General features: G+C 49.2%; 1 protein-coding gene across 2 annotated transcripts; it reads left to right on the top strand.

Moving 5' to 3' along the window:
• Positions 1-224: 224 nt before the first annotated feature.
• On the top strand, positions 225-6,389 carry coq10b (coenzyme Q10B). Of its 2 annotated transcripts, XR_013935917.1 has the most exons (6): positions 225-475; positions 1,570-1,719; positions 2,022-2,214; positions 3,662-3,763; positions 4,133-5,985; positions 6,179-6,389. XR_013935917.1 is itself a non-coding variant. In XM_080478935.1 (5 exons), exons 1-5 carry the CDS (start codon positions 366-368, stop codon positions 4,298-4,300), a joined length of 723 nt encoding a protein of 240 aa, XP_080335061.1. In that variant the 5' UTR covers positions 225-365; the 3' UTR covers positions 4,301-6,389. The 2 variants fall into 2 exon arrangements, 1 of the variants encoding a protein (XP_080335061.1); XM_080478935.1 differs by having other exon boundaries at positions 4,133-6,389.
• The last annotated feature ends 7,027 nt before the right edge of the window (positions 6,390-13,416 follow it).

Raw genomic sequence — 13,416 nt, 5'->3', positions numbered from 1 at the left:
AACTCTACACGTACAAACGTTGATAAATAATGATTGCGTGTACGTGTATTTTGTGTGTGTCTAACGTCTGTATCAACTTGTGTGTGTGCGATTGTCACTCGTTCGCGTGTGTGTGTGTGTGTGTGTGTGTGTGTGTGTGTTTAACTTGTGTAAACTGGCTCTTTCCGGAATCTCTGCCAGCATCTCGTGACACTCTCGCGCGTGCACGTCATGCGCGTTCCGCTGACGGTTGCACCGATTGAAAGCGGGGCCGACAAATGAGAGCCCTCCGCGGTTTCTGCCTCGTCCAATGGGCGTGCTGAGTGTAGGTCACTGGGCGGGGCCTCTGCGAGTCAAACAGCCGACAGAGAAGAAGAAGAAGAAAGATGGCGAGAGGCGACCGGAGTCTACGAATCTTCGTCCAGTGCGTGAGACAGCTGCGGGACAGGAGCGGCGTCCCGTGCGTGAGACCGCTGCGGGGCCGGAGTGGCGTCAGGTACCGTTCACACACTCACCTGTCCGCCGCACAGGGAGGCGGGGCCTCATGGCTGGTTAACCGTAGTTAGTGAACACTTTGAATAGTCTCTGTAATCATGTCAACTATTCCTGTGAAAACACGTCAACTAGTCTTTTAAACATGGGAACTAGTCTTTGTAAACATGCCAACTAATGTCTAATAAATATGTCAACTAGTCCGGTAAAAACATGTCAACTAGTCTTTGTAAAGATGCCAACTAGTCCTGTAAACATGTCAACTTGTGCCAGTAAAAACATGTCAACTAGTCCGGTAAAAACATGTCAACTAGTCTTTTAAACATGGGAACTAGTCTTTGTAAACATGCCAACAAATGTCTATAAATATGTCAACTAGTCCGGTAAAAACATGTCAACTAGTCTTTGTAAAGATGCCAACTAGTCCTGTAAACATGTCAACTTGTGCCAGTAAAACATGTCAACTAGTCCTGTTAAAACATGTCAACTAGTCTTTGTAAACATGCCTCTAATGTCTATAAACATGCCAACTAGTCCTGTAAACATGTCAACTAGTGCCTGTTAAAACATGTCAACTAGTCCTGTTAAAACATGTCAACTAGTCTTTGTAAACATGCCTCTAATGTCTATAAACATGTCAACTAGTGCCTGTTAAAACATGTCAACTAGTCTTTGTAAACATGCCAACTAGTCCTGTCAACTAGTGCTCGTAAAAACATGTCAACTAGTCTTTGTAAACTTGCCAACTAGTCCTGTAAACATGTCAACTCGTGCCAGTAAAAACATGTCATAACTCGGTTGATAGAGCGGTCGTCTCCCATTCAGAAGGTTACAGGTTCGATTCCCATTTCTGCCTCAAACTGCTCCTGTTGGGGTGACATGGCTGCAGCCTCTAGTCGTCTGTGAATGAACCATGTTTAAGCGCTATATAAGTGAAGTCCATTTACTATATAAAATCATGTCAACTAGTCCTGTAAGAACATGTCAACTCGTCTTTGTAAAGTTGTGTGTGTGTGTGTGTGTGTGTGTGTGTGTGTGTGTGTGTGTGTGTGTGTGTGTGTGTGTGTGTGTGTGTGTGTGTGTGTGTGTGTGTGTCAGGTATTTGTCGTCATGCGGGATCCTGATGACTCGGCGCCCCCTCCTGGCCGGAGTCTCTTCAGGACACGTCTCTCCTCCAACTCGTCACTTCTTCAACCTGCCAGAGTCTTTGTCCAGGAGGAAGGAATACTCTGAGAGACGCATCATCGGGTGAGGGAGGGGGGTCCTGGTCCTGCAGGTGTAGTGGTGACTCTGGTCCGTGTCCTGCTGGTGTAGTGGTGACTCTGGTCCTGGTTATGCTGGTGCAGTGGTGACCCTGGTCCTGCTGGTGTAGTGGTGACTCTGGTCCGTGACCTGCTGGTGTAGTGGTGACTCTGGTCCTGGTTATGCTGGTGCAGTGGTGACCCTGGTCCTGCTGGTGTAGTGGTGACTCTGGTCCGTGTCCTGCTGGTGCAGTGGTGACTGGTCCTGGTCCTGCTGGTCTGGTGGTGACTCTGGTCCCTGTCTTGCAGGTACTCCATGCAGGAGATCTACCAGGTGGTCTCGGCGGTGGAGGACTACCGCCTCTTCGTTCCCTGGTGCAACAAGTCTGACGTGGTCTTCAAGCGGTCCGGGTTCTGCAAGGCCAAGCTGACGGTGGGCTTCCCCCCCCTGGCGGAGAACTACACCTCCCTGGTCACCACTGTGCGCCCCCACCTGGTCAAGGTGAGCAGCACAGGAGGGCTGGGTCCCAGCCAGGGTCTGGGTCTTCTGTCAGGGACACACAGCTTAGTGAATGGATGGATGACTGGTGAAGGTGTGTGTGTGTGAAGGTGTGTGTGAAGGTGTGTGTGAAGGTGTGTGTTTAGGGAAGGTGTCTGTTTAGTGAAGGTGTGTGTTTAGTGAAGGTGTGTGTGAAGGTGTGTGTTTAGGGAAGGTGTCTGTTTAGTGAAGGTGTGTGTGAAGGTGTGTGTGAAGGTGTGTGTGAAGGTGTGTGTGAAGGTGTGTGTTTAGTGAAGGTGTGTGTGAAGGTGTGTGTGAAGGTGTGTGTGAAGGTGTGTGTTTAGTGAAGGTGTGTGTGAAGGTGTGTGTGAAGGTGTGTGTGAAGGTGTGTGTTTAGTGAAGGTGTGTGTGAAGGTGTGTGTGAAGGTGTGTGTTTAGGGAAGGTGTGTGTTTAGTGAAGGTGTGTGTGAAGGTGTGTGTGTTTAGTGAAGGTGTGTGTGTGTGAAGGTGTGTGTTTAACGAAAGTGTGTGTTTAGTGAAGGTGTGTGTGTGTGTGTGTGTGTGTGAAGGTGTGTGTTCAGTGAAGGTGTGTGTGAAGGTGTGTGTTTAGTGAAGGTGTGTGTGAAGGTGTGTGTGAAGGTGTGTGTTTAGGGAAGGTGTGTGTTTAGTGAAGGTGTGTGTGAAGGTGTGTGTGTTTAGTGAAGGTGTGTGTGTGTGAAGGTGTGTGTTTAACGAAAGTGTGTGTTTAGTGAAGGTGTGTGTGTGTGTGTGTGTGTGTTCAGTGAAGGTGTGTGTTCAGTGAAGGTGTGTGTTCAGTGAAGGTGTGTGTTTAGTGAAGGTGTGTGTTCAGTGAAGGTGTGTGAAGGTGTGTGTTTAGTGAAGGTGTGTGTTCAGTGAAGGTGTGTGTGAAGGTGTGTGTTCAGTGAAGGTGTGTGTTCAGTGAAGGTGTGTGTTCAGTGAAGGTGTGTGTGAAGGTGTGTGTTTAGTGAAGGTGTGTGTTTAGTGAAGGTATGTGTTCAGTGAAGGTGTGTGTTCAGTGAAGGTGTGTGTTCAGTGAAGGTGTGTGTTTAGTGAAGGTGTGTGTTTAGTGAAGGTGTGTGTTTAGTGAAGGTGTGTGTTTAGTGAAGGTGTGTGTGAAGGTGTGTGTTCAGTGAAGGTGTGTGTTCAGTGAAGGTGTGTGTTCAGTGAAGGTGTGTGTTTAGTGAAGGTGTGTGTTCAGTGAAGGTGTGTGTTCAGTGAAGGTGTGTGTTTAGTGAAGGTGTGTGTTCAGTGAAGGTGTGTGTTCAGTGAAGGTGTGTGTTTAGTGAAGGTGTGTGTTTAGTGAAGGTGTGTGTTCAGTGAAGGTGTGTGTTTAGTGAAGGTGTGTGTTTAGTGAAGGTGTGTGTTTAGTGAAGGTGTGTGTTTAGTGAAGGTGTGTGTTCAGTGAAGGTGTGTGTTTAACGTGGTCCAGGCGTCCTGCTCCGAGGGGAAGCTGTTCAACCACCTGGAGACGGTGTGGCGGTTCAGTCCTGGTCTTCCTGGTTACCCTCGGACCTGCACGGTGGACTTCTCGGTGAGTCACTCCTCCACCCGTTCACTGGCTCAGGAGAAAACACACCACCTCCTCCCAGCTGCTCGATTGGTTCCTCAGAAGAACCTTGGTTCTTTTCCACATCGGAGCTGCTGGCGTTACCACGTTACCACCCATACTCATCCAAGATGGCGACTGCGTGTCAGGCGGCGCCAGTCTATGTAGAAACAATGAGCGTGCTAACGCTAGCAGCTAACTGTGACGGATGTTTTTCTCCTAAAGCTCTGCTAACTCTTCCTCTTCCTCCTCCTCTTCCTCTTCCTCCTCCTCCTGCTCCTCTACCTCCTCTTCCTCTTCCTCCTCCTCCTGCTCCTCCTCTTCCTCCTCCTCCTCCTCCTCCTCCTCCTCCAGATCTCCTTTGAGTTCCGCTCCCTCCTCCACTCCCAGCTGGCCCACGTCTTCTTCGATGAAGTGGTGAAGCAGATGGTTTCCGCCTTCGAGCGTCGAGCCTCCAAAGTGTTCGGAGCCGAGACGGCGATTCCTCGTGAGCTCATGTTCCACGAGGTTCACCACACGTAGCGCCTGCGGAGGAGACGCAGTGCCTTCAACTGTCCACCAGGGCTCCTCCTGGACTTCTGCTTCTTCTTCATCATCATCGTCATCATCGGCGGGATCCGAACCTCTTGTCGGATTTGAACCAAGTGGGACGTTTTGTGAAGTTTTTGGATAAAAGTGTAAATATTAATCATCTGGAAGTTTTAAAGAAAATGTCGGAGACTCGATTGAAGCGACGCTTCGTAACGTTCACTACGACTCTGGTGATGGAAGCTAGATCCAGTCAAGCTAGCGCGGTTTATTTTCTATATATTTTCTATATATTTTCTATATATTTTCTATATATTCCTCACAATGAGACGTTAGTTTAAGTTTAATATCTCCGATATGCAGCCAAGCTGAAATAAAACTATAAAAAAATGCATATTTTAGCGTCACTAGCTGCTAACAGCGCTACGTAGACGCAACGTTTATAATGTTACGTTTAGGTGCTATTTTAACCTCTTTGTGTTTAGCTGCTGTGCTTATGCTAATGCTAGCCTCTACATTAGCAGAAACGGCACAGGAAATGTTAGCATTGTTTTTACGCGCTGTTCTTATGTAAGCAAGGGAACATTAACGGAATCAAGCTAAGCTACCTGCTAACTTTGCAAGAACAACTTAGCTGTAGCATTCACGGAAACAAGTTACGTTCACAGATAAGTTAGCCATCACAGTGTTGTTTAAGCTAGCACATCAGCTGCTCACCTTTGCTGAACACGGTAGGATAGCATAAGCTGCTGCGTTAGCCTGACAAGATAAACGTTAGCTGACTTATTCTCATTCTGCTAAAGTTAATGTTGCCATTAGCGTGGACGACAGTCTATGCTATGTCCTGAAGCTTTAGACCTCGTTAAACTCTTTGTGCGATCAGTTAACGGAAACACTACCGACATGTGTTTAAGCTACCGAGCTAGCCGCAAGCTATCCTGACACGATGATTCAGCTTATTTTTATATTTTGAATGAATAAACGTCACAAACTGAATTTTTAAAGCCTCAAAATCTGCTTTCACGCGCTCTAAGTTTAGTTCCAGTCCATGAAATGTTAAAAAGTTCCACCTAAAGATAGCTACTGATGCTAACAGCTAGCCTCAGCCTGACCTGTAATACCACGTAGTACCAGCAGGTGGTGCAGGGGCTCTCCTGATGGGTCCTACTTAAAACTTCATGTGCCTTTCAACGCTCTGAAAGATGCTAATTAAAATATAGAGAAAGAATAATCCTATCAGGAGCCAAACGTTAGCATGAATGAGATGTTAGCAGACGAAACAACGGCTTCTGTTGAATTAGCATAAAAACACGTTAAACAGCAAAGCTGAAACAAACCGTAAAATGTAGGTGCTAACTCGTAAAGTTGCTGCTACTTTAACGTAAACGTAACGTGAGGAAGATACGATACGAAGACGCTCGGATCCGAACCAGCGTTTTTTTTCTTCAAGCTCATGTTTGCCTCCAAATTAACACAACAGCTATTAGCTTCGGTGGTGCTGCAGAGCGTCTGTACCACGAGCAGCCACCAGGCGGCGCTGCAGAGCGTCTACCGCGAGCAGCCACCAGGTGGCGCTGCAGAGCGTCTGCCGCGAGCAGCCACCAGGTGGCGCTGCAGAGCGTCTGCCGCGAGCAGCCACCAGGTGGCGCTGCAGAGCGTCTACCGCGAGCAGCCACCAGGTGGCGCTGCAGAGCGTCTGTACCACGAGCAGCCACCAGGTGGCGCTGCAGAGCGTCTACCACGAGCAGCCACCAGGCGGCGCTGCAGAGCGTCTGTACCACGAGCAGCCACCAGGCGGCGCTGCAGAGCGTCTGTACCACGAGCAGCCACCAGGCGGCGCTGCAGAGCGTCTGTACCACGAGCAGCCACCAGGCGGCGCTGCAGAGCGTCTACCACGAGCAGCCACCAGGCGGCGCTGCAGAGCGTCTGTACCACGAGCAGCCACCAGGCGGCGCTGCAGAGCATCTGTACCACGAGCAGCCACCAGGCGGCTTCTTCACCATGTATTTATTTGTAGTACGTTCTTCCTGTATCAACTGTATTTTGACGAATAATATTTTGACTTATAAAGTATTTTTCCCAGAAAACAAGCTGTTTTTTAATTGCTGCCTTCTGATTGGACGGAGCTCTATGAAGGTTTGAAATGACCTTTGACCTATGATGTCTCATCCTTGGTGAGAAGAAGACGGGTTTGGCGTCCCGTCTCCATGTGGCAGGACACGATGTCTTTCATTGTTGGACAATCCGGAACAAGAACAGGTTTTCCTCTCTGGAAGGATGTGAACGTTCCCCCCCGAACTGCAGCTCCAGTGTCCGGGGGGGATTCTTCTCTCTGGATTCAGGTAGAGGATGTTCCTCCCCTGCAGACTGCATCTCCTGACATTTCTCCGTCAGGGTTGAGTCCAGCAGCTTGCTTGTTGGTGATGGAGCAGCTGTTCTGCCGTCTGATGAAAACTCTCAATGTCGTGACAAGTCACCAGTTTTACGTCCAGCTCAAGCGCGCTGCAGTTCCTCAGTGCGTCCTGCAGGGGGCAGACTGAGATCACCTAGTTTCTCCTGCTTTTAGTTTCAGTCTTGTTTTTTTTTTTTTTCTTTTAAAGGAGACATATCATGCTTTTAAATCCTTCCTTTTTACATATAAATCACACAGTTGTGGTCTATATAAAGCGGAACTGCAATGCTTGGGTCTGAATTCCTCATTATTAGAGCTCCACAGGCCCCTTTTCTACCCCTTTTCTGATGTGCTTCTGAGAGCAACTGGTTTTGGGGCGGTCTCTTCATACCCCGCCTCCTCTCCAGGTTGCAGAGGTGACACTCGGTTCAACGCCACCCTGTTCGGCCATCTTTGTAGTTTGATAGAACAGATACAATTATCTAGCGGCGCAGAAACTTTATATTCACACATTATTTACAAAATGTCAACAAGGGGAGGTTTGTCCATCCAGCCATACATGTTGGAGCCAGAGTCGGACCCGGCGGAGCCAGATGAAAATGACCATGATGCACCTGAAGAACAACGTCTTCATATGGATGTAACGCAATGGTGTGTTACTATATTTACACTAACTTCTCCATCCATGCCCACTACTACAATACTGCCTGTATTACAACGACTATTTAACACAGAAGTTACGTTATAATCTAAAACGAGCACACAGCGCTAACATATGAAGACGGTGCAACTGCTAATGCTAACAAAACAATGACAGGGACGTCTTATCATCACACTTTTTAGCGTTATATACAGCTTACCGAAGTGCTCTGTTCGTCGTCTCCATAGATAGAAGGAACTGACCGCTCAATCAGACCAAGTCTTTCGGCAAATCCTTCTTTATACTGGCGGAGGTTGCTGAAGCAGTCGTCCTTAAAGTGCTTCGCGCACACAAAAATGACCTTACCCACAGATGTGGGTACATTTCTGTGAAAAATAAAACTCAACCAGGCACTTGGAAAAGGTTCTGATGCTGGGAGACGGTGTAACGAAGCTTGTGGGTTACTACATCCAACAACCGAACATTTCCACTTATCCTCTCGTAACTTCGGTTGGACTACAAAATCGCAGCGAGAAACAAAAATGGCGGATTGCTCGAAATGTCGATGTCCTAATTTGGCAGTTCCGCTGAGAATACTGTGACGTCATTGTTCAAAAAACGTAATAGAGAATAGAAAAATCGAAACCGATCGCAAAATATGACCAAAACAGAATATAAAGATATCAACGGAGCACCTGAAGAGACTACTTTGAACCTTTCTGTACTTCTAAACACTCTAAATATACAACAAAATGCATTTAAGGGCTAAAAAAGTGGATTTAGCATGATATGTCCCCTTTAAATGTGTCATTGATCCCCTTTAAGTTATGATGATTTTTGTTTTTCTTTCAACCAGATAAACTTTAATCCCAGACCCAAACTGCAGGGGGCGCTCTGTACTGCAGGGGGCGCTCTGTGCTGCAGTGACTGCTCTGTGCTGCAGGGGGCGCTCTGCCCGTCCCTCTCAGCTGTTTAGTAGGCTGCTCTACGTCCTCGGCTCAGAAAGTCACTGCTTCTTTTCTCCTCCTGTTTTCTATTGAACTCAACGTTTGGCTTCTGGAGCCTCATCAGAGAGGGGGTGGGGTGGGGTGGGGGTGGGGGGGGTTGGGGGGGGGTGGGGGGGGGTCCTGCCACTCATGCTTAGCCACATTAGCAGGTTGTTAGCAACAACCAGACGTGTTGTCGTCGTCTCACTGAACTGAGTCGCTCTTCATTTCACAGTGAAACGCTGCAGTTTCCCTCTCAGACCACTAGAGGGGGCTGTGGTTACCCCTCCAGTCCCAGAACACTTTGACACATGCAGGCGGGGATCGAACCGGTGACCTTCAGAGGAGATGACCGCTCTACCGACCGAACCCACCAGCTCCGCTTCCTCGTGGACAGTTTTAGTCGTCATCGCCATGACAACACCGGTTCATAGAACCATAGTCTCTGTCCCTCCCTCCACACGGCGCAGAGGTTCCAGAGTGGAGGAATTAGAAAAGCCTGCCTCTCCACCCTCCTCATCACTCCATCCTCTCCTCTCATCAGGGTGGAGGTGAATGTGGGACTCCTCTTGAAGCCATTAAAAACATTCCTAGTCCTTTATGTGACCTGCTCAGTCGGACGTTCTCTGTGGAACCATGTTTGTTTTTCGTTCTGTAAAGCTCCTGCTGACTCCCGTCTGTGGAAGGCGACATCAATTAAGTTCTATTCTGTTCTATTCCAGGTGGAGGGTTTCTCTGTTGCTCTGTTTTTTCATGCTCCATGTCTTCTTCTCTGGTTCTGGTGTTTTTCTGTGGCAGTGGCCACAGCACCACCTATAGGCCTGCTAGATGTACTACGTCATGTTGAGGATTTTTCGTGGTGTCAGACGCAAAAGGTTCCATGTACATGGAACCTTTTAGAACAGCAGGAGAAGGAACATCGTTTCAGCCGAGACAGAACGTCGTGACTCGTTCTTCATTTTGTCTGGAAGAACGACGAGTCGTCGGGAACGGAACCTCCTTCACTGACAACTTCAGAAAAGTTTGTGTGTGTGTGTGTGTGTGTGTGTGTGTGTGTGTGTGTGTGTGTGTGTGTGTGTGTGTGTGTGTGTGTGTGTGTGTGTGTGTGTGTCTTTATTTATCCTCTTCACTAACACACTGAGTCAAACAGCTGCTGTCTGGACGTCCTGCTGCATTATTCACTCTCCTCCACCATGATTTATTCACCGCGGCCCAATGGAGGCGACAGAGCAGGGTGTGTGTGTGTGTGTGTGTGTGTGTGTGTGTGTGTGTGTGTGTGTGTGTGTGTGTGTGTGTGTGTGTGTGTGTGTGTGTGTGTGTGTGTCTCATGAGACTGATGGACTCCTCTTAAAGACGACTGTCTCGGCGCTGCTCACTCCTCGGTGTCAATGTGCTCAACAGACGCTGAAGAACCGACTAGAACCAGCCGTTCCACACAGCTTGTTAAGGAACGTGAACCAGAAGAGACTCGGCTCCTAGTCGGGTGATCAATATCTCCAGGAAGAGACTTTGTTAAAGAACGAGACCAGAATCTCCTTCAAACGTGAAAACAAACTAGTGAATGAGTGAATCCAGCTGCTGCCGAGTCGTCAGAGTAGCTTCAACACATCGAGACCACAAGTCACTCACTAATCAATAACTAGTCACCGACTAATTACTGACAATCAATAACCAATCACCAAGCATGTTCCTCCTGCAGATGTTCCTCCAGCAGGTGTTCCTCCTGCAGGTGTTCCTCCTGCAGATGTTGCAGATGTTCCTCCTGCAGGTGTTCCTGCTGCAGGTGTTCCTCCAGCAGATGTTGCAGATGTTCCTCCTGCAGGTGTTCCTCCAGCAGATGTTGCAGATGTTCCTCCAGCAGGTGTTCCTCCAGCAGGTGTTCCTCCTGCAGATGTTGCAGGTGTTCCTCCAGCAGGTGTTCCTCCAGCAGATGTTCCTCCAGCAGATGTTTGCTATGTTCCTCCTGCAGGTGTTCCTCCTGCAGGTGTTCCTCCAGCAGATGTTGCAGATGTTCCGCCTGCAGGTGTTCCTCCAGCAGGTGTTCCTCCAGCAGATGTTCCTCCTGCAGGTGTTCCTCCTGCAGATGTTGCAGGTGTTCCTCCAGCAGGTGTTCCTCCAGCAGGTGTTCCTCCAGCAGGTGTTCCTCCAGCAGATGTTGCAGGTGTTCCTCCAGCAGGTGTTCCTCCAGCAGATGTTCCTCCAGCAGATGTTGCAGATGTTCCTCCTGCAGGTGTTCCTCCAGCAGTAGTTCCTCCTGCAGGTGTTCCTCCTGCAGGTGTTCCTCCAGCAGATGTTGCAGATGTTCCGCCTGCAGGTGTTCCTCCAGCAGGTGTTCCTCCAGCAGATGTTCCTCCTGCAGGTGTTCCTCCAGCAGGTGTTCCTCCAGCAGATGTTCCTCCTACAGGTGTTCCTCCAGCAGATGTTCCTCCTGCAGGTGTTCCTCCAGCAGTAGTTCCTCCTGCAGGTGTTCCTCCAGCAGGTGTTCCTCCTGCAGGTGTTCCTCCAGCAGATGTTCCGCCTGCAGGTGTTCCTCCAGCAGGTGTTCCTCCAGCAGGTGTTCCTCCAGCAGATGTTCCTCCAGCAGGTGTTCCTCCAGCAGATGTTCCTCCAGCAGATGTTCCTCCAGCAGATGTTGCAGATGTTCCTCCTGCAGGTGTTCCTCCAGCAGTAGTTCCTCCTGCAGGGGTTCCTCCTGCAGATGTTCCTCCTGCAGGTGTTCCTCCAGCAGATGATCCTCCAGCAGATGTTGCAGATGTTCCAGAAGCAGTTGAGGTCGCGCGTTGTGACCGAGGGAACATGAATTATGAAGCTCAGCATGAATTCACTCATCCATGTTTCATGTGGACGTATGTGAGGAGAACGTCAGGTTCATGTCAGGTTTACCTGCAGGAACAGACACCGTCCAGGCTGAACAGGGACATGTGATGATGAAGATGAGGATGGTGATGATGAAGATTCGCCCCCCCACTGCTTTTCAGATCTTCTCTTTTTAGGTTTTTAATGTTTCTCCATTTCTGCTGATGATGTAAAGTTTCTGAGTGTTTTAAAAAGCGCAAATGTATTATCATCATCATCATCATCATCATCATCTTCATCATCATCATCATCATTACCATTACTATTATTATGTTGGTGATGAAGATGATGGTGATGAAGATGAAGTGGGACAGGATTACTCGACACACAAAGGCAGGTCTGTAGAGAGAAGAGTGGATGAGAGTGTAAGCTGACAGGATGAAGACGGGATGAGGACAGGATGAAGACGGGATGAGGACAGGATGAAGACGGGATGAGGACAGGATGAAGACGGGATGAAGACAGAATGAAGACGGGATGAGGACAGGATGAAGACGGGATGAGGACAGGATGAAGACAGAATGAAGACGGGATGAGGACAGGATGAAGACGGGATGAGGACAGGATGAAGACAGGATGAGGACAGGATGAAGACGGGATGAAGACAGAATGAAGACGGGATGAGGACAGGATGAAGACGGGATGAGGACAGGATGAAGACAGGATGAGGACAGGATGAAGACAGGATGAAGACGGGATGAGGACGGGATGAGGACAGGATGAAGACGGGATGAGGACAGGATGAGGACAGGATGAGGACAGGATGAAGACGGGATGAGGACAGGATGAAGACAGGATGAAGACGGGATGAGGACAGGATGAAGACAGGATGAAGACGGGATGAGGACAGGATGAAGACAGGATGAAGACGGGATGAGGACAGGATGAAGACGGGATGAGGACAGGATGAAGACAGGATGAGGACAGGGTGAGGACAGGATGAGGACAGGATGAGTACGGGATGAGGACGGGATGAAGACGGGATGAGGACAGGATGAAGACAGGATGAGGACAGGGTGAGGACAGGATGAGGACAGGATGAGTACGGGATGAAGACGGGATGAGGACATGATGAAGACAGGATGAGGACATGATGAAGACGGGATGAGGACGGGATGAAGACAGGATGAGGACAGGATGAAGACAGGATGAGGACATGATGAAGACAGGATGAGGACGGGGTGAGGACGGGATGAAGACAGGATGAGGACATGCAGGATGAAGACAGGATGAGGACAGGATGAGGACAGGATGAGGACAGGATGAAGACAGGATGAGGACAGGATGAAGACAGGATGAGGACAGGATGAAGACGGGATGAAGACGGGATGAGGACGGGATGAGGACAGGATGAAGACGGGATGAGGACAGGATGAGGACAGGATGAAGACGGGATGAGGACAGGATGAAGACGGATGAGGACAGGATGAAGACAGGATGAGGACAGGATGAGGACAGGATGAAGACGGGATGAGGACAGGATGAAGACGGGATGAGGACAGGATGAAGACAGGATGAAGACGGGATGAGGACAGGATGAAGACGGGATGAGGACAGGATGAAGACAGGATGAGGACGGGGTGAGGACAGGATGAGGACAGGATGAGTACGGGATGAAGACGGGATGAGGACAGGATGAAGACAGGATGAGGACATGATGAAGACAGGATGAGGACGGGTGAGGACGGGATGAAGACAGGATGAGGACAGGATGAAGACAGGATGAGGACATGATGAAGACAGGATGAGGACGGGGTGAGGACGGGATGAAGACAGGATGAGGACATGCAGGATGAAGACAGGATGAGGACAGGATGAGGACAGGATGAGGACATGATGAGACAGGATGAAGACAGATGAGGACAGGATGAAGACAGGATGAGGATAGGATGAAGACAGGATTAAGACAGGATGAGGACAGGATGAAGACAGGATGAAGACAGGATGAGGACAGGATGAAGACAGGATGAGGACAGGATGAAGACAGGATGAGGACAGGATGAAGACAGGATGAGGACAGGATGAGGACAGGATGAGGACAGGATGAGGACAGGATGAGGACAGGATGAAGACAGGATGAAGACAGGATGAAGACAGGATGAATGGTGATGGAGTGAAGCAGCATGTTGATCTTCATCAGTGAGAGTGATGATGAAAGAGGTTGGACCATCAGATTATCTCCTGAAACACAAAGGAAGATTATTTCTGTCTGAGCCCTGCCGCGTCGCTCTGCTTC

The sequence above is a fragment of the Lipophrys pholis genome (genome assembly GCF_963383615.2).
Source record: "Lipophrys pholis genome assembly, chromosome: 13".
Taxonomy (NCBI): domain Eukaryota; kingdom Metazoa; phylum Chordata; class Actinopteri; order Blenniiformes; family Blenniidae; genus Lipophrys; species Lipophrys pholis.
Note: the sequence above shows the minus strand (reverse complement) of the source record. Positions and strands in the feature narration are given on the sequence as shown.

What these genes read in the sequence shown, in the direction of transcription:
- coq10b (XM_080478935.1), top strand. Translation starts at nt 366, where the DNA reads ATGGCGAGAGGCGACCGGAGTCTACGAATCTTCGTCCAGTGCGTGAGA. An exon ending in TCTGAGAGACGCATCATCGG is followed by an intron (nt 1,720 to 2,021) that starts GTGAGGGAGGGG and finishes CCTGTCTTGCAG; the next exon opens with GTACTCCATGCAGGAGATCT. An exon ending in TGCGCCCCCACCTGGTCAAG is followed by an intron (nt 2,215 to 3,661) that starts GTGAGCAGCACA and finishes AACGTGGTCCAG; the next exon opens with GCGTCCTGCTCCGAGGGGAA.